Source organism: Struthio camelus, chromosome Z (assembly GCF_040807025.1).
Source record: "Struthio camelus isolate bStrCam1 chromosome Z, bStrCam1.hap1, whole genome shotgun sequence".
In the NCBI taxonomy this organism is placed as follows: Eukaryota; Metazoa; Chordata; class Aves; order Struthioniformes; family Struthionidae; genus Struthio; species Struthio camelus.
Window position 1 is genome coordinate 62954424 of NC_090982.1, and position 22859 is coordinate 62977282.

General features: G+C 35.4%; 1 protein-coding gene across 2 annotated transcripts in view; it reads right to left on the minus strand.

The window, feature by feature from the left end:
- The window catches only part of LOC138064474 (AP-3 complex subunit beta-1-like), a 161430-nt gene that overhangs the window by 14993 nt on the left and 123578 nt on the right, over positions 1 to 22859 (minus strand). For both annotated transcript variants that reach the window (XM_068927288.1, XM_068927287.1), the window contains 3 exons: positions 15398 to 15629; positions 13315 to 13399; positions 4194 to 4291 (listed from right to left, as the gene is read on the minus strand). In XM_068927288.1, coding sequence (XP_068783389.1) covers positions 4194 to 4291; positions 13315 to 13399; positions 15398 to 15629 — 415 coding nt within the window. The remainder of the gene's footprint in view (positions 1 to 4193; positions 4292 to 13314; positions 13400 to 15397; positions 15630 to 22859) is intronic.

Sequence of the window (22859 nt, forward strand, 5' to 3'; positions counted from 1 at the left end):
AAACATCGAAGTAAAAATAGAACAGCTCATGAGTAAATAATGGGATATTTTTGAACATGATCTACTCTTGAAGAGAACAAAAATAAATATACAACTTCCATAAAAATCAGCTTTATCTTGGGAATAGTACATTCTGTTTCAAATTGTTTAACTTCACTATTAGGCAAAAGCTTTAAAAACTACATATGCAGACCAAAACTGCTTTTAAGCAGAGCACGGGGACTGACATAACACTGCTGAGAGATGTGTGTACTCATTTAGGATTTAAACCTTCTCCATTAAGCTCTATTGAAGAGCAAATGCTGAATAAATGAATGCAACTATGTTTATGTTAAAAGCCTGTTTCCCCGCAGCATGTAATTAAAGGAAATGTTGTACAAAGCCAGTACTTTTGTCAAGCTCCTGTAAATGGAAAGATGGATAGCACTCAGAGAAGTGAATGCATTGCTTCATATTTAACCTTAACACTCTTGTCATTAATGGTTTGTCTAACTTGTTCTATAAAAGACAAGGTACTGCTCCATTGAAGTAAAATTAAAAAAATCAACTAAACCATGCTTTTCAGAACAGAAGATTCATTATCGTCGACTAATGTATTGGCATAAAGCAAAGTAACATCCTATCAAGTAAGGCACACATTCAATCTGCCTTTCCACCCCCCTTTATTTTTAACTCATGCTGTTTTATTGTTATAGGCAATTTGTACCACTCAGCATGACAGTGTAAACTGAATCAAGATTAATTTACATGCAAAAGAACACTTAGGAGAGCAGCATGGTAAGCAAATGTATTGTCTCGATTGCTGAGGTGGAAAAGAACCTGGAAAGAAAAAAGGGTACTCTAATTAAGGGGCATCAAATATGATTGCTTATGGTAGTCAAGGGCCAGAAAATAGTAAATGTCTGACCATTTAAAGAATTAGCATCTTGCTTGTTAGCAAGACAAGTTGGATGCATAAATCTTAATAAAATTAAGTAAACAAATTGTTTATGTAACCCTTTTTTTTTTTTTTTTTTGAAATTAACAGAATTCAGGTATACTATTTTTTAAAAATTTGACAAAATTATTTTAAAACATGTCTGTAGGACAAAACCCACAAAACATTATACCTAAAGTAGTTTTAACTGGCTATTAACAAAAAACCTTCATAAAAATTCTGATTAATCTCCGGTCATAAGAATCACATGCCACCTTTAATACTACATAAAACACTGAAATATAAGAAAACTCTAGTCAGAGCACAGAGCAGCAATTAATCTGGGTTAATTAGCTAATACAATGAAACAACTGTTCACAGTTTGAATAATAAAAGGAAATGAAATTGGAAAAAATTATACTGGTAGATAACAAGGTATGTTAGCTACCAGATTAAACAGAACTCACTCACGCTCCAAAGCAAGTCAAGCAGAGTTTTGCCACTGATTTTTAAAAACAGCAGGACAAGTAAAAATGTGGATACAAATACCCCAGTGGTACACTTCTCACTCATACAGAATTCCGACTAAAGGATCTGGACTTTTCCCAAGGATGTGATGTAAAATAAGGGACAGAATCCTGAGGCCTGAAGATCAGCAAAAATAATAATTTGGAAAGAGTAGATTAAAATGGTATCACCAAACTACCTTTCTAGTTAAGTAACTACAACATCGACATTAACTCAGCTGCTGCTCTCAGGAATTGCCTCACCAGAGGATTCCCCCATTCGGCACTGAAGGTAAGGGAACATGGGGTAGCAAGGCTAAAGGTATCACGCGTAGCAGGTGGATACATACAGCTTTGCAGGTTCCAGCGCTACCACTAGATACCCTTCGCAGCCATGAATATTCAGTAACCTGTCCGTTCCCCTCTCCTTATGCCATCAGGAAGGAAATGCAAATATACAAATGTACCAGACAATGCAAAGCAGCGTGGTGTAATTGAGTAAAGATGTGAAGCAATGACTTGTCTTCTACATGTCAGTATAACACTGGGTATTTCCTCTTTAGCAGTCTTATTAGATTACACGTGCAATTTAGATGTAAAAATCCTTAAAACCCATACATATTCTCATTCTCCCCAATATAATCTTGCATTTCTAATATTCTGCTCCCTCCTTCACTATTTCTGCCTATTTGTTTTGATAGCAAATAAAACAAAGTATCTCCAGATACATGACTTGAAACATCTTATGTTCAAAAACAAAAAAAGGGGGGAGAGAGGAAAAAAAAGAAAAAGAAAGCCATGACAAACGGAAAAACAAGTTACATAAATCAGATTCATTTAGAGAATACAGACAAACCAAAGTTAAACACAGAACAGAACAATATACACTAACTTCTAAATTGCCCTGTATTTGATTATTATAATCTGAAATTTTCACTCCAAGATAACACAGTAATTGTCCCCAAATACTCGCTGCTCCTAAATCTCTGTAATAAATGCTTATGCCAAATTTAGAACTGAGACCCCTATTACCAAGAATATTCTGAAACAGCTGATATCTATAATAAAAAAATGCAACAGAAAAGGTTTTTAAACCTGTGGTAAATTTGCCAGCATCAAGTCCTGCATCAAAGAATGAATTCAGGAAGACAGAGAGAGCAATACAGAAATGCCAAGAGACCTTCATGGATTTACAAATACTTCATATAAACAAATTTTCAAATAGCTTTATTCAGAGTAGCCTTTCTGCTCTATTAAACACAGCAAACAGCTGCCAGATTTATTCAGACAAATAATCAACAACCATAGAAGTAAAATGGCAGAAGAAAAAGGAATTTTGGCAACAACTCCACAGAGGACCACAGCTATTCTCCAAGTACACTTCTTCTATGTGCTCATGGTTCTGTATGGCCAGTCAGGAGGAAAAAAACCCTCAGTCACAGCAAAACATACAAAAACTCCATCAAAATACCATGAAGCAAGCAAATATAAAAACATGGGGAGAAGAAGCACAATACCCTTCTTTCCTTTCACTGTAACCTCAGCTACAATTTTTAGAAGGGAACAGTTTAAAATGAATGTGCTACAGCCTCATTCAATCACTCACCTTGGTTTGCTGAGCAGGTATAAAGCAGAGAGGCAGGCTTTAGCCAGCAAAGGGTAAGAACAGCAAATAAGTATCAATTGGTTAAGAACACAAAGCACAATCCTAACTTTTCACCGCCGCGATAAACTTTAACAGAAAATGATCTAAATAATGTTTAAACTACTTTCTTAATCATTTAAAAAATACAAAAGCAAGAAATGTTCAAAAGCAATAATTAATAATATGTAGTACTATAATATGTAGCATTACTCATTGACGTTCTCAACTGCTTGATGAATACACTGAGTTTCTGAGCCTTACACAGCAATGAGACAGAATCCCATGGGCATAGTCTCATCTCAGTGTGAAGAGATTTACACATATAAATCTCCATACATTGAGAAAGATGAGTAAACACTATTGCATTTGAATGCATCCAAAATGTAATCATTTATATTTTAAAACATCCAAGAATAACATTCAAATTAAGGATAGCAAGGTGGATTGTTCCACTTAATTCATGGGTAAAGCTAACTACAGTTTTCTCTGGTTATTCTGCATAAAATATTCAAGTTACTAAATGCTCTTATGGGGGTTTGTGTTTGGACTAGAATCAAACTTACCTTCTTTAAAGACACAACATTAGAAGAATGTCTGCTGAGATATAGGCAAGATGTCACCTTTCTAAAGCTTATTCTAGTAAACACATTCTTTTTATATATAGAAATGTTTTAAAGGAGAAAGGTTACAATAAATTAATTAAGTAGTTGAAAAAGTACACTAGCAGTATTTAAGAGTAGTCTTGAAATAAAGGCTAGTAAAAACCATTCTATCAATGTAGGTTTGGTTTATTTCTTGGAGCTGGGGTTCCAGTTTTCTGCCCTACTGCTAATACGAAGCACGTAGATGCTTCATGGCAGGAAGCCAAAACTCTAAGCTAAGAGATTGTTTAAGGATATGAGGCAGGCTTTGTGTTTTTAAAGGCACACTAAAAAACGGTCAAATACCACTGCATGTCTTTTTTAAGGTATTTTTAAATCGAATCATCAGTACCAGACAATATTAAGACAGAACACCACCAACAGCTACACTAGAAGCACTTTCTGTACACTTGGAAGTTGAAAACAGCACCACCCTCTTCTCATCCAAATACATTTATTGAAGCTGATGAAATAGTATTTCTCACCTTGCTCCTTCTTAAAGTCCTTCTCTGACATAGTGACAGGTAAAAGCAGTTCTCCAACAGGGGGCTGAATATTTACATTGAAATGATCATCCTTTGTGCTGGGAAAAGAGAAGTTGCAGAGAATCGACCACGTGCTTTGAAATACATTATATATGATATATAACAATATTACATATCAGCTCCAGATTTACTATGAAATCCGGAAACAGTGTTAAACCTACCTGCCTCATTTCTACCTTGTAAATCCAAAAGTCTGCTAATTTTTTACATCAGTGTCAATGTTCCATGCTTCTTCTCCAGCACAGATATAGTACCAATACAGTATGCATGCGCTTGTATTTCTGAAAATGTTACTTTTACTCACATTAATGTTTATTTGTAATCTAAAAAGCATCAAACTCAAACTAAATGCATGCAAAAGATAAATATGGATTTTACAATTCTTTTAGAAGAACTGTTATCCACAAAGTCAGTCATCAGCAACAGATACCCCAGAAACAGGACTAAATCTAGCAAACTATTGTCTGAAAAACAAAATTAAAACAATAAATTTGGGAATCAAGAAAATAACGTTTGATCACTTCAGTTTTTGCAGACTTCAATTTCTGACTTATTTAAGCCCACAGACACACACACCCCATACTAGTTGATTTAAAAGCATGCTGGAAAAACTTAGATTTTGAGGCAGCTTTCATAACGGTTAAAAAAAAAAACAAACACTATCAATAGTAGAATACTACTATCACATACTATAGATTCCTCCTTAAGAAATAAATCCCATACAATCAACTTGCTTTTCCTAGCCATTCCACTCACTAAGCTTCTGATTATCTAGTCTTGCAGTTCTCCAGGTCTACAGAAACTCCAGATACCTTGCATTCTGCTGTGTTTGACTGACTAACTACAGTTTACAGAATTCAGCTAACAATTCAGGACCACTATGTCCAATCAGAATCTTTTTACAGCTGTGAGGCATGAGAAATTTTTAGAAAAGAACACCTTTTATTTTGCTGATGTACCAAATAATCAATACATATTGATTGCTGATATGCCTCAGATATCCTACTTAAATATAATGATAAAATCATTAGAATGCGAAATAAATTTGATTAACATCCATGATATTTAAATTAAGTTCAAACATTTGTTACTGATTTTTTTTTAAATCAAATTTATAATTCTGCAATAAAACTGAATGATGGAAGAAACAGCATTAGATGATTAATACAGAAAATATATTTGTAGTCTTCCTAATGATACAAGATAAACCGTATGAAAACAGGAAAGAAAGCATTTTATTGTCCTATTACTCACAATTTTAATACTTACTACAGTTACTTAATTTCACAAGCGAATGTTTAAGAAAACATATTTTCTTGCTTTCTAACTTCTGACGTGCCATAACTGTGCTTACAGATGCCAAATACAGACATTTCAGATACAATTCAGGAGAAATGCTACCTTTGTTGACAATTTTCATTTCATAAACATACAGTGAAATAATGCCTTGAAATGTAGCTAGTATTCACATCACAAAGAATCATTTAAGGAGTGCTACTTTTTAAAATTAGCTTAGCTTATAAATTTTCGCATTTTTTCCCCCCATACTACTTTTAATATCATCCATCTCTAAAGTCAGTTACATGCTTACAGGGGCAGGGATTGGTTGATTGTCTGGCAGAACTAAGCGCACTGTAAAATAAGAGTCCTACTTATCTTTAAATCTTTTAAAATATTATCTCATCTTTTAAAATATTAATTTTTTGCAAAACCAATCAAGAATTCCAACAGCTTAAGAGCAGAAGGAACGCTCTTTAATTAGCCATCTCACAACTTTTTGCTGTTTATATATACTGTTTGGAGTATACCAAACTTAAAACTTTTGACGATATCTTCATACCAATGTTAGCCAAGATGGTTATGAAATAATTCAGGACAAAACTGATTAACAGTTTTGTGTGCAATGATTTCTGTCCTACATTGACTGGATGTGCCATGTATACATAAACCTGACTTAAAACATCAATGGTTACAGTGTTTTGAAATGCATATAACAACCTTTTATAATAAGAAGGAATAAAAGCATCAGAATACCATGGGTTTTAAATGGTTCTAACTGTGCTCGAGAGGACCCCTTGCCATCACTGCCATAATCAGCGTTCCATCCCTGCTCCCCGAGTGATTAAAAAGCTAATAGATACTCCTTGAAAAGCTATGACCTTTTCATAGGCTACAGGTAAAAGTTCTGAACACTGGTCATTCTCTAAAAAAAAAAAAAATAAAAAATCTAGCTCTCGATTTTGTTACAGCCAACATCTGGTTTACCTTACATTACCTTTTCTAATTTCAGTGTACTTGCGTAAGTCTGTTTTGCAGGCAGAGAAAATTATGCTCCCTTTTGTAATTCTCTATCACAGATTGCGTTTACTGATCTGCACCTATGTTATTAGGTCCTTTTATCAGAGAATCTTTAATGTCTAATTTAACAAAGAGCAATTTTACAGTTCTATAGATTCATAGAATAATTTAGGTTGGAAGGGATCTCTGGAAATCATCTGGTCCAACCACCTGCTCAACGCAGGGCCAGCTTAGGCCACGTTGCTCAGGGTCTTGTCTATTTAAGCTCTGAGCATGTCCAAGTACGGAGATTTCATCAAATACTTAACTGATATGTTTAACAATGAATTGAGACCTGGCAGTACAACACTATATAATTCCCCTAAATGCCTAAAGTAAATTTCGGTCTATTTAACTTCTTTATTTAAACAGTATTTATATACAAAAACCTGTAGAAATGGTTTGAAGCTTGAAATTTAGTGTTAAGATTCTGGCAGACATTTAGTTCAAACTGCACTGACACATTTCTCAAGTGCTATTATCCAACTTTCTTGGAAGATCAAATTGAATAACCTTATCGGAAAAAAAATATTTCTCAATTATTATTTAATATTTAATATTTCTCAATATTATTTAGATTACAAAAATTCAGTTAAAAAAAAAAAGACTGCATTTTCTGGTATTAGCTAGTATAATTCATTAGTTACATCCTTAGGGGAACATGTTTGCTCAATGAGGAGCGTACAGAATGAAGCTCTAAAAGAAGCAAACACATACGGATGTTTGAGAACGATACCTTGCCCCCAGCTCACAAAATCTCTTTTGTATGGAATTATGGACTTAAGAGTAATGAAGTCTAACTTTATTTGTCCTTACTGCCACCTTAATGACTTAGTGCCTTTTTAGAAGACTTGCACCATTTTTTTTCAAAGAACCATATAAATGTATCTTTTGATGTTACCAATTAAGATGAAAAAATGAGAGATGATAATGCTCTCACAGAAACGAAAGGAAACTAAACATCTCTGTCATAAATGACACTGCAAGACTAACATTCAGTCCTTCAGAAGGAGCATAGATTTAACTCTCTTTCATATGGCTACAGTGGCAGGTTACTCTAGCACTTGCCATTTCAAACTTGGGTCCATTTTCCTTATTCCCTCCCTTTAAAAGAAAGGGTTGGTTCCAAAAGTTTCCTGGAAAAGAAGTTGTCTTTGCTATAACGACAGACTTGAGGACAAAGATGACATCATCATCTTTAAAACTAATATAAGTATCAGCACTATGATCATCTGTAAATGAGCACCTATTAAGCTCCACAATGGCAGTCTTTACTTTTCAAAGCCACATAAAGAGGACACTCTCTCTCTCCCTCTTTTTTTTTTTCTTTTTAAATAAAAGGCTGGGGAATATTCTTCCTGCTATTAACGTGACCTTCTTCTGTTCTATTCCTGGTAGCTTCTTGACCCAGAACACATCTACCAAAAAAAAGCTCACTATTTTTGTCTTGTATTCAGAAATCTCCACAGATGAATGAAAAGATGAATGGAAGACAAAAAGCAACACTCTAAGATCCTGCAAAAGAAATATGGGAAATCAAGAAGTATGGAGAGACTTTACTCATACAGTCTTGCCGAAGAAAGGAACAGATGGCATTCCACTTTTACAAGACTTTTTCTATTACTTTTACAAGAAAAAAGGCCAAGGAAATAGAAGGAACAAGAGTAGTTGCACATGTCCAGCCTCGTTTCCAGGTCAGTTATCTATCTAGATATATTTGTTTTTTGGAACTGGGCCAACTGACTGCTTTAGAGTAATGACGTAAAAAGAAGACTACCACATTGCTTGTCTTATTGTCCAACATCTGTAAACAACTTAGTGACAAAGCACAAGGGAAGGAAACAGTAAGAAACAAGTGAAAATGCAAGTGACAGTGAAGTGAAGACAGTCTTGCCTCTCCTAAAGCTAACATTAGCTTTTAATATATTCCGTAACACACTCCACTACATAATTTTCATCAGATGCTTTTATGCAAGCATTAACACCTGAATGCATCTTTGCCCGCAAAACAAATCCTGACTGCTGCCCAACTGATCCTCCTCATTTTTTCCTGTTCACAGGTAGAAGTTCTGCTTCTGAAGAATTCTACATCAACACAGAATGAGATAAGAGAGAGAAATCTCTCTCTGCCTTGGGAGAAAAAAAATCAGAGCAAAAGCTTTTACCATAAGGTAGAACCTGCAGACAGCAGATCTAACAACCTTTTTGAATATCATCTAGTGAATTTACTTCCTTTAGAAATTGCTGTATTCTTCCTGTTACACCAGCCTCTTTTGGAGCAGTCAGCAAAGTTCTCTGTATAAAGTCCAGGGCAGATGAGGTGAACAGACACCTCCTTTCTCTTCTATCAGCCTAACAGTAGTAGATGAGCATGTACAGGGTCCCAGCTGTTCTGATAACAACATTAGGAGAAATGCCACTATAATGTAAGTAGCCCCATGCCTGTACAAATCTGTATCATATGTCACTATTCTTCCATGATCTCATTATTTTGAGCAAGAATGGGAGGCATAAAAGCTGTTCCTTCCATTCCTTTTCACTTTCTTTCTTGGAGCTCTGATTATACTCTTCAGTTAAATCTTGAGAAAATTAGGCTTGAGGAAGAGATACATGGCATGGACACATTCTCTACCCCCATGCTTAGCAAGAGAGCTGAACAATATCCAACATAATTTTTAAAAGACTGGGGAGGAGAAAATAGGTTCTCTAATTTTATTTTATCTTCAAAGTTGTGGCTCTTTTATAGCTTTAGGAAGAGCTAAGAGAATTGGGAAGAAGGGGAAAGAAAGGAAAGGGAAGGGAAGAGGTGGGAATGTTTCCTTCCCTTTCTCCAGCTCTTAAGTTGTAAATAGGACTCCTTCCAAGGACCCAGGGGCAAACTCTGATACAACCGAGCTCCAAAACCTTTAGTCACTCATCTGAGGAAATTGCTAAGCTGTGAGAAAGATGTGAGAATATCTGAAAAGTAGAGACATGCAAGATAATAAAGAAAACAAGACACGGCAGAAGGACTGTTAAGACAAGGATTGCTAGTAGCTCAAGGATTCAAAGGAAAACACATCAAACATGGAAACATGTAATATCTCCCGGGGGAAAAAAAATCCAGAGTCTGCAGAGTACGGAAAATCTGCAACATCAGTGATCCATCCCAGAGAGCAGAGGTGGCCAGCCTTTCCTCTCCTGATGCCTACCTGCTTAGCAAAGACTCAGATGTTTTATTGGGGTGGTGAACATGGTAATGCTCAGCTAAGATTCAACAAGCTATCAGACTACCTGGGCATGTGAGTCAGGCAACAACAAACGGCTTTATACTTTTAAGTTGTGTATAGCCTGCTTGCAGAGTCTGAACAAAGTGACCCAAAAAGGAACAGTAACAATCTACAAACATCTTTTAAAAGACTAAAATTCTCCATTTATTCCTCTTTAACTTTCCACTAAAAAAAAAAAAACATATACAGAGAGGCACTACTGCACAGAAAATCTGGACCAGTGAAGAAATAGTGTCCCTTTGCAAGTAGAGAGCATAAGAAAGATGGCAATGAAGAGATTTTCTCCCTATGAGTACACAGGTTGAGCATCATAATAAGCGTTCTAAATAAACATATTAGGAACAGTTTTCAAGCTAAGGTGTTTCTCCTCTTTTTAATTAGATGTGTGATCTTGGTAAACCTTGCTTAATAAAAAAGTGTTTACTAGGGAGGCCTTTCAAAGCTCAATGTTTCAACCCTCTCTCTATATTACAATTACTCTTTCAGTGTCCTTGATTCACACAAGAACTTCAGAAAGAGTTCTAAATATTTTATTACTCGTGTTTGTTTCTTTCTTGACATAGTTTGTTTTTATTGAACCACTACTGCAACAGCACATCCCCAAGCAGAAAGGTAGTGTTTGCTATGCAAAACACACAGTCCGTGATTGGCATCTAAGACCAATTGATCTACCCATTACCACTACCTCCCTACCCCCACAAGCATTACTACAAAGCTATTGATTTAAACACTGCCGATCGGTTTCCATTTTCTGATTTTGGGCAGGCCAATTAAGAAAGTGAGTAATTGTGATTACACTGCTTCAGGATCAATTACATGTGATGCAAGACAAAGTGCTCCTTTTAGAACAACACACAAAAAAGATTATGATCAGGAACACTTTACTGCTGAACCTGCTTCTAACAAAAATGCAAACTGAGATAGTATATCTTCATGAAAGACATTATCAGGAAATACTGAATACTGACACCCTTGTGTGCACAATGTATTTTAGGTACATTTTGACAAACTTCTAGAATTTATTCTTCCTCTTGGACAAAAGCTTTTTAAAGAAGTATGACAAGTTAAAAAGGCTTCAGTTGAGTGCACTGTGACACAGCCCGAGAAACATCACAACGCATAATTTTCTTCCGTGATGTTGATATCAGTAGGATTTTGAACGATATATATTTTATCAGTAAAATAGTAAATTTAATTCAAAGAACATTTTACCTATTTTTACACCACCTTCTAAGAGCTAGTCTCAAAAAGACAAGACCCTATCAATTAGCAAAGGAACAAAGTAAGCAATTCCTATTCTTAATTTAATTTTAAAACTTAGCTTGAGCTTTGTCATTGGACTCACATTGTCCAAATCATTAAAATGAATACACCACTGAGGTCTGAGGCAAATCTATTTACAGTGATGTTACTCATAGTCTGGCTGGTGTTCAGGAATATTGATCTGTCTTGTTTGTCTAATAGGAAAATAATAAACAATTACTAGGCAATGTTGGAGAAAGTAATCAGTTTTTATATATCACTAATACAGCAGACCTCCCAAAACATAAAGGTGATGATCTGCATAAAATCAATGTGTTATGCTACATTGCTTATCCTCATCACTGCTGAGATTCTTAGCGATAAATGGTTTAAGTTTGGAACCAAATCATTGGTATACTGAAAAGAGGTACTTAAAAGAAAATATCTGCTCTGCCTAGAAGAGAGCATCCCTGCTTGATAAACTGAGCACATTTTATTTAAAATAAAAATAAAATATATTTAGAGAAACAAAGATGCCTCCATATTTTGAAGTAATTATGAAATTGCATTGCCTAGAATGGAATTCCCTCTCCCAACAAAACTTGCATCGGGCTACCATATGGGGCAGAAAAACAAGCTAAGTTTCCAAACTGTCCAAAACTGCTTCCAAATTCCAGCAAACAGCATACAGACAAACCACAACAAAGTAATGTGCATAAACTATGTGCGCACATGCCTTGCTGGAGGTACCAGTATCTTTAAAATGGCTTCACATGAGGATCTACTATACAAAAAAAAAAAAAAAAAAAATGGTTTGGGGAGGAAAAAAGAAATTTTTCATAGTAAATCTTCCTGCTACTAAAACAGGAAATTCAGTTTTAGTAGTGTTTTTTTTGGTGTCACTTAGTTATTTTTCTATGATAAAGCCTTCATCCCTACCTTTCGTAACATGTACATTTTCCAAGTTGTGCTTTGTAGTGGTCAACAAAAATTTATTCAGTATTAAAGAACGGTGAAGAAAAGTATTCAAGAAGTACAGAACCTTCTGAAAGGGAAGAGAGTTTTTCCTGATTTGGAATCTCGTAATATGAATGTCTATTCAATATCCCATTGTGTGCAGAACATAGGAAGCAGTGCTTCTTGCAAAAAAAAGATATCAGAAAATATGACTTCAAAATATGTCAAAAACTACTATGTTCATAGTAGGCTCATTTCATGCATTTCTACAGTTTCAAAGGCTATATACATAGGCTATATATAACCTAGCACAAGTCTGAACTGATCTTAAAAGAAGCTGTCTGACTTTCCCCTCATACATTCGTTCCTAGTGTTCGGACATTGCTACTTTTTCCCTGGTTTTAAATGCTGCTTTATAAAGAGTTCTTGCCAGGTGAACAGGTTCTCTGCTAGCCCAGAATGCAACAGGAACTCATACAAAGGAGGATCTTGAATGTGCCAATAAAAAGCATAAAAGACATAACTCCCCTATATAAGACAAAATGTAGTTGGCCAGAGAGTTACTTTTCTTCATTTTCCCTCTAATTACGTAAAAGAATCTATAGCATTAGGAACAGGCTTCTTTGACAAACAGATTTTGGGGTTGGTTTTATGTAGTCATGTTACATTGATCACAAACAGTCATAATAAGCACCTGAGTTATTAAGATTGGTCACATTAGGTACTTTTCTGATGTGTGATTTCTTATGAGGAGGAACACACAGAACACTCCAGCACACTAACCAGGCCTCATTGCTCCATTCAGTGCGGTGTTATTAAGAGGTACCCCCCAAAAAGGCGGAAAAAATAAAGCTTAGGAACAGGGAAGTAATTCTAACTAAAAAGAGAAGTTAATGCTTCTACTTGATTTCATTTACCCCAAGAGAGCCCTCACACTTGCACATATGGTTTCAAGGCACCTAGATCCGGGACTGCCATCAAATTTGTGCTTTTCAAAATTTTTTCACTGCTTACTTTAAAGACAGAAGAAAACCAATAATCCTTGTAGTAACAGAACAAAACTGTAATTATGTCTCATTTTGCTAGAAACAGCTTTGGCATATATCATACTGTGAACTGTCATTCAATTCTTTAAATGTTTAATAAACAATAAATCCAATACTTTCATGCAACTTTCCAAGTTATATTTATGGCTTGGAAATGTCCCACTATTTTCATAAGGACACTTTCATTTTTTTCCCCCCTTGAGAACTCACCATAACTGGAAACTGGCAGTCTGAGTAGAATCACAGAAGTCGATACCCATTGAGACAGTAATAGATCCCTCAGGTGCAAGAGATTCTACAAGAAAAAATTTTGAGCGGGTAAAGTAAGCATGCCAAACAACAGAAGATCCCAGATTCAAGACTCCCAAACCTCAGGCAGTTAGAAAACTTACATTAAAAAAAAAAGAAGCAGCAGCAAATACTTGTAGTTTAATTTCAAGCAGATCTCAACTAAATGTTGCACTTCCATGTTTAAGCGTCTTGGGTTTCTCCCATCACAGTTAAAGTACATGAAATGTTACCATGAAAATCTTACAGTCCCACCATCACCAAGATAAGAGTTTATATTAAAAAAGCTAGGGAAATTAATTACAGAAGAAAACATTAGAATTACATTCTTTTGCTTGGGTACAGATCTAGCATTGGCATTTCATTTAGAGTAACATCAGTTTCCAAGTTTAATTAATAAATAGTAAACCAGAAGAAGTATTAATAAAATTTAAATTATTGCACAGTAATGAAAATTCTTAAATTTTGCTCTTTTTCCATTGATGTGGTTTATTTATTTCCCCATATTTTGCTTGCACTAGTAATAGAAGAGGGCAAAAAGATTATGAACCCAAAACAGAAGATAATTTTGTGCTTTGCAAGCATTTACAGGCATTTCTCAAATGAAAGTACTGAGACACATGCTCCTTCTTACTTTCTTGGCTATATCACTGTATTATTTTCACAATGACAGTGTAGATTGTATCATGAAAATTAAGAAACCTGAACTAGTCAGAATGTTCATTTCAGGATTTTTCTTATTTTTTATGTGAAACGAATGCATCTGTTTATTCACTGTTATTGTGAATACAGTATCTCTTGCTTTGATTTCCAATATTACTACTTTGCTACTTTTAAGTCTTTGTTACTTTATTTCTTTGAATATTTAAAGAGAGACACACAAAATTAGTCTGCAATCAGAACTCTGGACTGGATTTATCACCTTGTGAAAGAGACACCAAACAGTTCACTCAACACAAAATTAATATCGTCCCTAAAAGTAACTTAAAGCAAAGACGACTCGTTAGCTCACTAACTGTTGTGCTTTAAGAACTTGCTTCTACGTTCCTCTAACATGATACAGACTCAAACAATACTGTAGTTCACTGCAAGAGAAGAAAGGCATGGAAAGTACAGGAGCTTGGCGTTTAAAGGAGTGCCTGGGCATAAAAGGGGTGCACGAGTCCCCGTCATTTATGTTATGGCATAGACTCCCTTTTGTTCCTTCTATACTGTCTATACTACAGTGCCCTAAAACCAAGAACTCTGAGACAGAAAGGAAAGCAAGTAGCTTGTGTGCAGAAATACAAAGCTTCCCTTGCATAAAAGCTGCTACAGTCTGTGCTTTTCTTCCTCACATTTTCTGTTCTTTTCCACCAACAGAAATTTAGCAGAAAACATTCCAATCAGAGGGTATCAAGTAAACAAGGTAAGAACAGACTAGAGCATTACTTTTCTGAATTAACGCAAAACACTGACTCTCACAAGCCACATCCTGTGAAAGTACAGTAGACACATAGTATATTAAAACATACATTTTCACTCCACAGTGAAAAGCTCAGCCTCTCAAATGGGAAACAAGTGAGAAAGCTCCAGGCCACCAAACAAAGCCTGGCACACAAACCACTGAACGCTAAAATCAAAACCTGATACTTAAGAGTAGCGTATCATTACAACCATTCTGGATGAAGGATGCAAGAGAGACAAGGTCTGTGCAGAGAGAGAATAACTTTTATTAGATCAACTGAAATTATTAGAAAAAACAGGTAAAGTTTCAGGCATAGAAGTTTTGAGCTATAACAGATCTAAGGAATAATTTTCAAAGTCAAATGCAAGTAGAGGAAAGCTGAATTTAACTTTTGTTAATCAGATTATCTAAGAAAAGATAGTTGCATGAATGTGTATATGTGTATGTATGTGCACATATATATGAATATATGCAACAACTACACAAAAACACCTTTTCCTTATTTGAAATTTGGCAAAAGAATACAATCATGCATTTTTAAAGATAGGATACTCTTACCTATTGGATTAAACCCTTGCATCCTCATGCCTGGAGGTAACTTCTTCTCCCCTATGTGAATGTTCTCTATCTTCTGATCAGTTGTATTGCTTAAAGTCACTTGCACAGATACCATACGATCACCAAATATGCATGGCTGCCTAGAGAAGTGATAATGAGCCGCTAATCCTTTTCCACTCATTCGATGAAGGAGTTCATGTGTTTTTGTTGGCACATAGACTTGGGTAGTGACCTGTTAAGCACAAAACAATTAACCGAGTCTCACAAGGACCCCTTGCTTAGAAGATTGCTAAAATAACTAATAAAACTTAAGTTTTAAGGTTTAAATTTAATCTCATTCTTAGTTTAAAGTTAGCTTTTAATTTTTAAGACTTAATTCAGTTTGGGTTCTATATACATAATGGAAAAGTTATTTCATAAAATGGTTCACCCATTTTTGATAAAATGCTTAGGAAATGCATGTTATTCACGTCAAAACAAATAGTTTCAAGTACTCCAGCCTCTTTTTGCTACCATATAACTTCTTTTGTTAATATTACTTATTAATATGAATGACAACGTAAAAAGGTAACAGTCCAAACTCTAGGTACAAACACACAGAGTAAAAATCCCTCAATATACTTAACAAATAGCGACATTGACTCAACTTTCTCAAAAACTCTCCTGTGACTTTGACTTAAAGATTTTACCTAACCTCTTAAAGTGTTCTCACATTTCATTCACAATTTCACTCACGTGATTTCATTCAATTTATTTTTGATGTTTATTTTCTTACTACACAGAGCAAGAGACTTGCAAAGGACAGTCAGAACAACAGCATTGTGTTTTTATGATTTTTCCTCCCATAGATCATTAATCTTCAGTTCTATTTAGTACGGCAGTACTAGAAATAACTAAAACAAGCATATCCTGAACAAAGGCGTTTAGTTTTTGAACGTTAGAACTCAAGGTATTTACTTGACAGCGAGGAGAGCGAGCTGACCATGGTTGTGACTGCAAGGCAACCTACATAACCGTTACATCAGCCTGGTAAACACTTTTTGTTTTAATTTTAAAATTTCTGATGCATGCAATTGCCATACTTAAAGAAACCGATAGAGCAGATACCTGCAATCGTTCTGGGATTAAAAAAGAAATTCTCCAAAGAGTTAAAGAACAAGAAGCTCCTAGTAACCAGGAAATAATCCCCCACAAATCTTACACAGCATATGTTTAAATAATAGAAGTCATTTGTGTACCTTTGGATGGTTTATGAAAATAACCAATCAATTCTGCAGACACAACATTATTTCTAAAGGAAATCTATGTGACTCATGATGCCTGCAGATACACAGAGACAAACCACACATATTTTATCAGTTTATTACAGTAAGCAAATAAGCGTGGAATGAGAGTGCACATAACTGTCTACTTAACGCTTACTGAAACATTTATAAGAGCTGTTATCTCCCTAATAACAGACAGACAGTGTGCAATTTTAGAGAGGAGAAAAGCTTCATATTTTTTAACACTTCACTAAAAAGTAACTGAAGAGTGTAAAATGAAAAATACTCTGTGCAGTTAGCTGGTAATGGACCATATTATCAACTCAAGTTAGATTTATAGGATACAAACTAGTCACTAATAGTCATTTTATGACATAGCGTGTCTGCTTTTTTTGGGTGAAGATTATTAAGACTAAACTTGTAAAACTTTTTTTTTTTTTTTAAATAAATAAAGCCGTTTAGAATGATAGAAATGCAAAAAGTAAAATACAAACCATCCCCCACCCCACTGTGACTGAAATCCACCAAGAAGTAAAAGTCTTTGCAGGGACTCCCCAGCGTTGACTTCACATGGTAAAACTGGCCTGGCATGAACCAGACTGCCGCCCATGCTAACTGCAGCCGGAGCCCCTATAACCGTTGCATATTGAAAGATGATCCCATACCCTAAAAGAAGTTGCAAATATTTTAAAGCTACTTCCTAACAGTAATAAGAAGGGCAATGTTAGGATTTTGCCTTAAAAGTATCCCCCTCCTTAAATTCATCAGTGAAAAGTGTAAGATCACTGATAATAATTTTAGTTTTCTTTATCACAATAGAGCTGATCAGATACAATCCACTGAATCCTCTGCATATGACCATGCTAATTTTCCCAGCTTAATAAGGCCTTTCCTCTTTAGACAACAGCTATATAAAACTTACCTAAAATAAATTAAGTTCAAGTTAATATAAACACCTATTTTCCGTAACTATTTAAAATAGAAAGCTCTACAGGATCTTTTAAACCTAGTAGAGAAATCAGAGCTGGACAGACTTTCCTGTATGAAATATTATTTTTATATAGGCAGACACAATTATTTCTTTTTTACTTTTATATTATATTTCTTCCTTAGTTTAGCAATGCAATAATTATATACTTAGACTGACTTTTGATCCTAATTAGGACAACGTATATATATGCTTGGGTAAAACGGTATCATTGAAAAAAAATGTTTGCTCCCAAGAACGACAATAGTTATAATTCTATTCCTCTAAATTACATTCTGTTAAAGCAGTGGACTGAATCATTTAATCTAAGCAGCCTTTCTACTGCCCTCCTATTGGCAATATCCATGACATAATCCGAGAATGACCTACTGAGCTGTGAGAGCTATAGCCTCGCTTGCACTCACTGGAAGGCTATGCTCCACTAACTTCCACACGGTTAAGATGAGGAGAAGGGCTATCGCACAGCCCAGGCACATTTACATGATCTTTCAATTCAAGCTATAAGAGCAGGTTAACCGTAGTTTTATAACATTCGGAGACAGATGTAGAACCAGGCAAACAAAGGAAAGACAACTACTGGCAGAAAACAGTATATTCATGATCTTTTGCTCCATTACTAGTTACATATTGGTCACAATCACAGGGCAAAGTCTTCCTTTTACAGCTCTTAAAAAATAAGTCATAAAAAGATGCAATAAAAAAGGAAACAAAGAAATGAAGAATTTCAACAGCCTGGTCTGCATTATTATAACTAGGATTTCAACAGGCTGTGGGCCAACCCCAGCGTTACAACTTAATTAAGTCTTGCTAATACGGACACTAAAGACAGCATGGGTGGCGGGGGGGGGGGGGGGGGGGGACTGAAACAAGCAAGCGAGCTAACTCACTTTTTGCAGTCTAGAAAAATGATGCCATGATTCAATTTTGGCTCATTTATCTAGAAAGACAATCAATGGCTTCATGTCAAATTCTGAAAAATACTTAAAACAACTTCCTTTCCAAAGGCTCATTCAACTGTTATCCATCGGCTAAACCTCTTCTAAAGCCACATCTGCTAGAAGTCTTTCAACTTCTAATTCATCTTTATCCCCCTCTTTTTGCCCTATCATCAGCTTTTACCTAGGCTCTGCACTTACCTAAGCAATTAGTATTGCAATGCAGCTAACTGAAAGTTGGCATATCAATGCCAACATTTTTAAGTCAGTAATTTTAAATACTGGTTTAAATACCCAATTTTTTAAATGTCCATTTTTTTAAACCAATTTTTAAATGCTCAATTTTTTAAACCAGTCAATTTCAGATACAGAAACTGAGTTTCAAAAATTCTCACTGAATTCCCATACTTATAGAATATATATTTTCTCTAAAAATCTTGCAACTCTCCTAACCCTCAAACAACTCCCATCAATTTTTAAATCATACAGATATCAGTCTCAGACCAAAAAGGACTTTTATTATACTCCCAATACTCTGCTTCTGTAAGGCAGCCAAAATTAATTCTTTTCTCAGTTTCTTCTTTACTCTAAAATTGATATCGTCTCAAATAGGTATAAAAGAAGCCTTTCAAAGAAGTAGTGTGAATCTGTGAATCTACAGATGATCAAAATCTTCTCTAATATTTGTTCAATTATCTCCTTAATATTTTTATGACCCTTAGATTTTTCATTGGTTCTCTTACAATATAGCAAACTAGACAGACTTCCAGTAAATCTATATCAACAAAAAGTCTTGCCCTAAGAGGCTAAGGAACTACTACTATAGGATATAAGGAAACCAGAATTAGGTCTTAAACTGGAGTTCATGAAAAGCAGAAAACTCTATCAATCCCCTACCAGATTAATCAAGCATTTTTAAAATGGAGAGTGTACTTCTTGGTATAATTTTGTATTTTATGTATAAATGCTGGCCAGTGAGATAAATTGCATTTTGCATGTACAGTAGAGCTTAAAGTTTTATATTAAAAAAACACTTTTTTTGAGTTTTGGTACCTTTGCCTTTTCCTTACGCTGTACATGATGAAACATGAATAATGTAATAAAAGTTAGTGAAATCTTTTAAAAAAAGCCCCACAAGAAAGAATTTAGGTAGCAAGAGAATGGGAAGAGTCTCATGATTTTGGTGTATTAAACAAACATGAAGGAAAGAGCTAAACTCTGTATCATAATTATGATTCACAGACCTTGGTATAAATTCAGAACTGCAGATTCTTCCCCATAGGGCACTTTGGGATTGCTACCAGAAGATGAAAAGGGCTTACACTGATACTACGGGAGAATTTCTTTTTCTTTTAACTACATTTACAGAAAATTCCTACACTCAAGGGCTTATATTGCATCCCAATACACATTTCAACTTCTAAAATATGGGGGCCAATCAAAAGCTGAAATTCACATCTGTGCACAGAAAACCAAGATTTACTATCACTTCGTCCCACATGCAGCTCAACAGCAATGACTCAGGTGAAACACAGTCTTCTGGCTTATGCATGTGTGTGAGTTTCATCAAGCAGTGCGTGCAATATTTTAAATTCTTTTTCAACCATCATTAGGTGTTTCAAGGAGAAGGCATTCTCTCAATATACTAACAAGTAATTTACCTTCAATTTAGTGAACCCACTATTCCACCAACCACCTGACTGAAGAGTTTGAGGAATATCTGAAGAAGTTCAAGAACAAGAAAAATAGAGTAAGGTGTCAGCCTTGTCTTGTGTTCTAGCTACGAATCTGGAAGAGTGGATGCAGATAGGGATTAATACAGATTTTGGCACTGTGCTTAAGTGACTTTAAAGAAGTTATTACAAATGGTTTCTAATATATTATTTTAATTTCGGCAAATAGCCCACACTCTTTAGGGACAAGACCTCTAAAGTGAAAACATACTGAACCCACTGGCAATAAAATATAATTTTACAATTAGTGTTACACTGTAGAATTCCTTTATATTGACACTTCTTCCAACAGAAGCACCTAATGCAAACTTTCCCCCAGAAAAGAGCCTCTTGCGTTGGGTAACTGCATAATTTGAGTTGAAACACTTCCTACAGAGTATCAGCAACCAGCCAAAACATGGAATTGAGCTCAGGCTATCATTCACTATATTGAAGCCTAGCACAGGTAAGTATGAATGCTTAAACACTAATGTCATCATTGCCTCCAAAGGGCAAACATCCAGAATCAACACCGACCTCAGAGCAGCTCGCCCTCGGCATTGCCAATGCGGGTGCAGAACCTCTGCAAGTACTGCAACGCAACTCTGCTGTATGATACCCACGTGCCAGTATTTCCCAAGTTTGCTGTCATTTTACACAAAATGTTTCAGCTTTGAAAAAATCCATATTCCTTAGGTTGTGAAAGTTATAGTTCACCTAACAGACTACTACTAAAATCTGGCGTTCTCGTGTTTTGTTTTCCCTAAGCTTAACTTTTTCGCTTTAAAAAGAAATAAGAAGTATTGTTACAGTTCTCAGTGTCAAAAGACACAGATATTTGTATAAAATAAATTACCTGCAGTTTCTTTGTTTAAACTCAAAATCACAACTTTTTTTTTTTTTTTTTTGGACTTGGAAACAAATCTCATGGCATCAAAGGACTTACACAGCCTCCCTGAGGAGGCTCCCTCTTTCACACTCATCCATCAGTCTCATCCACGCACAACTCTGAGTAACACAAACAAAAACGTAAGGGGGCACCGCAAACACAAAACCCCACCCAAACAATACCTTTACTAAAGGCTCTACTGTATAGATACAGATTTTCAAGTTAAGCATGTTGCTTTAAATACTAGCTTTGGCTGGGCCAGGTCCCTTGGTTGACTGATCAAGGCAAGTTAGGGGATTCTTCTCTCATCTACTTGTGAGATTACCTCTGTACTAACTAATATTAAGCATTTCTGCTACTATCATCAAAATCCTCCAAGATTCCTAGTTAATTGAGCACAAATGTAGCAACATGAAGATTGTGACAATGATGATTAACTAACACTTACTCCAATTTAAAACAACTTTTAATACCCAAAAATATTTAATGATAATTGAAATATATAATTTAAGTAATTAACATGTTCTAAAGCTGTTGGTGTTATAAAGCACCTTCAGTGAAAACAGAAGAAGGATTTTTGCAAGTTTTTCATGAAAACAACCCAAAGGAACATAACAGTAAACATTTGTACACAAGCCTACTTTCACACCCATGAACTCCTCCAATCCACTACAGAGTTAAAAGCTCTCTTTTACAGCTCTTACAAATATAACTTTCCCTAATTCTTCTGGTACATTTAAACCAAGAACAGGGGCGCTACAGCGTACAAACAGCAACCGTTGTGAACAAACATTTCAAATGAAAACTCTCATCAACTGCCCACAAACCAGAAGTAATTCAAGGAGATTCTAGAACTGCTTTTTTTAGACTTAATATGTCAAGACACTGTGCACCACAAGGTCATTAGGAGAAAAGCATGCAAAAATAAGGTGAGAGCCTGCCACTAATGTGAGCTTTTAAAAATCCATCTCTCTGATGTTACTACATTTAATGACAGCGTCATTCAACAGCCTTTTAAAGAGTAATCTGTCCCTCTGATACGCTCTAGATTCTGTGGCGTAAGAAAACCGAAAACATTTCAAAATGATGCTAGTGTTAGAAAACAGAGGCACGTCACTTACCAACCTTTTAAAAAAAGAAAAAGACCTTAACGCCAGTCGGAGAGGGGCTGGGGGGGGGGGGTGTAACCCACCTTCCTAGAATTGTTAGCAAAGGCTTTTGGAGTACATTAAAAACACCTATGTATTGGTAACATTCGTAAGATTTTAAGTCACCTTACTTTAGCAACAGCAATGCCCTTGGCTTTTACTTATTTTGTACTGCTAGCCCAAGAATCATGTGGTAACATACTACTGGCCAGCGATAGGAATGACGAGGCTAGTATCCTGAAGTGCATATGCCCCAACAGCAGTAAATAAGTTCAATTAGCTCCATGCACAGTTCTTCCTTTCAATGACAAAAACTTAACTTTCCCAAACACGTTTTAAGTTATTCTTAATATTTTGGGACAGAACTTCAGAACTGTAATTTGAACAGTTGGTGTTGCAGTCCATAGGAAGCAACAAGATGGAATCTTACCTGCATCAACCAAGACTTGGTTGGTTATTTTTTCAAATACACCAAAAAAAAAAAAAAAAAACAGAGCCCACCCCTAAGAGCTTCAGAAATAAAAC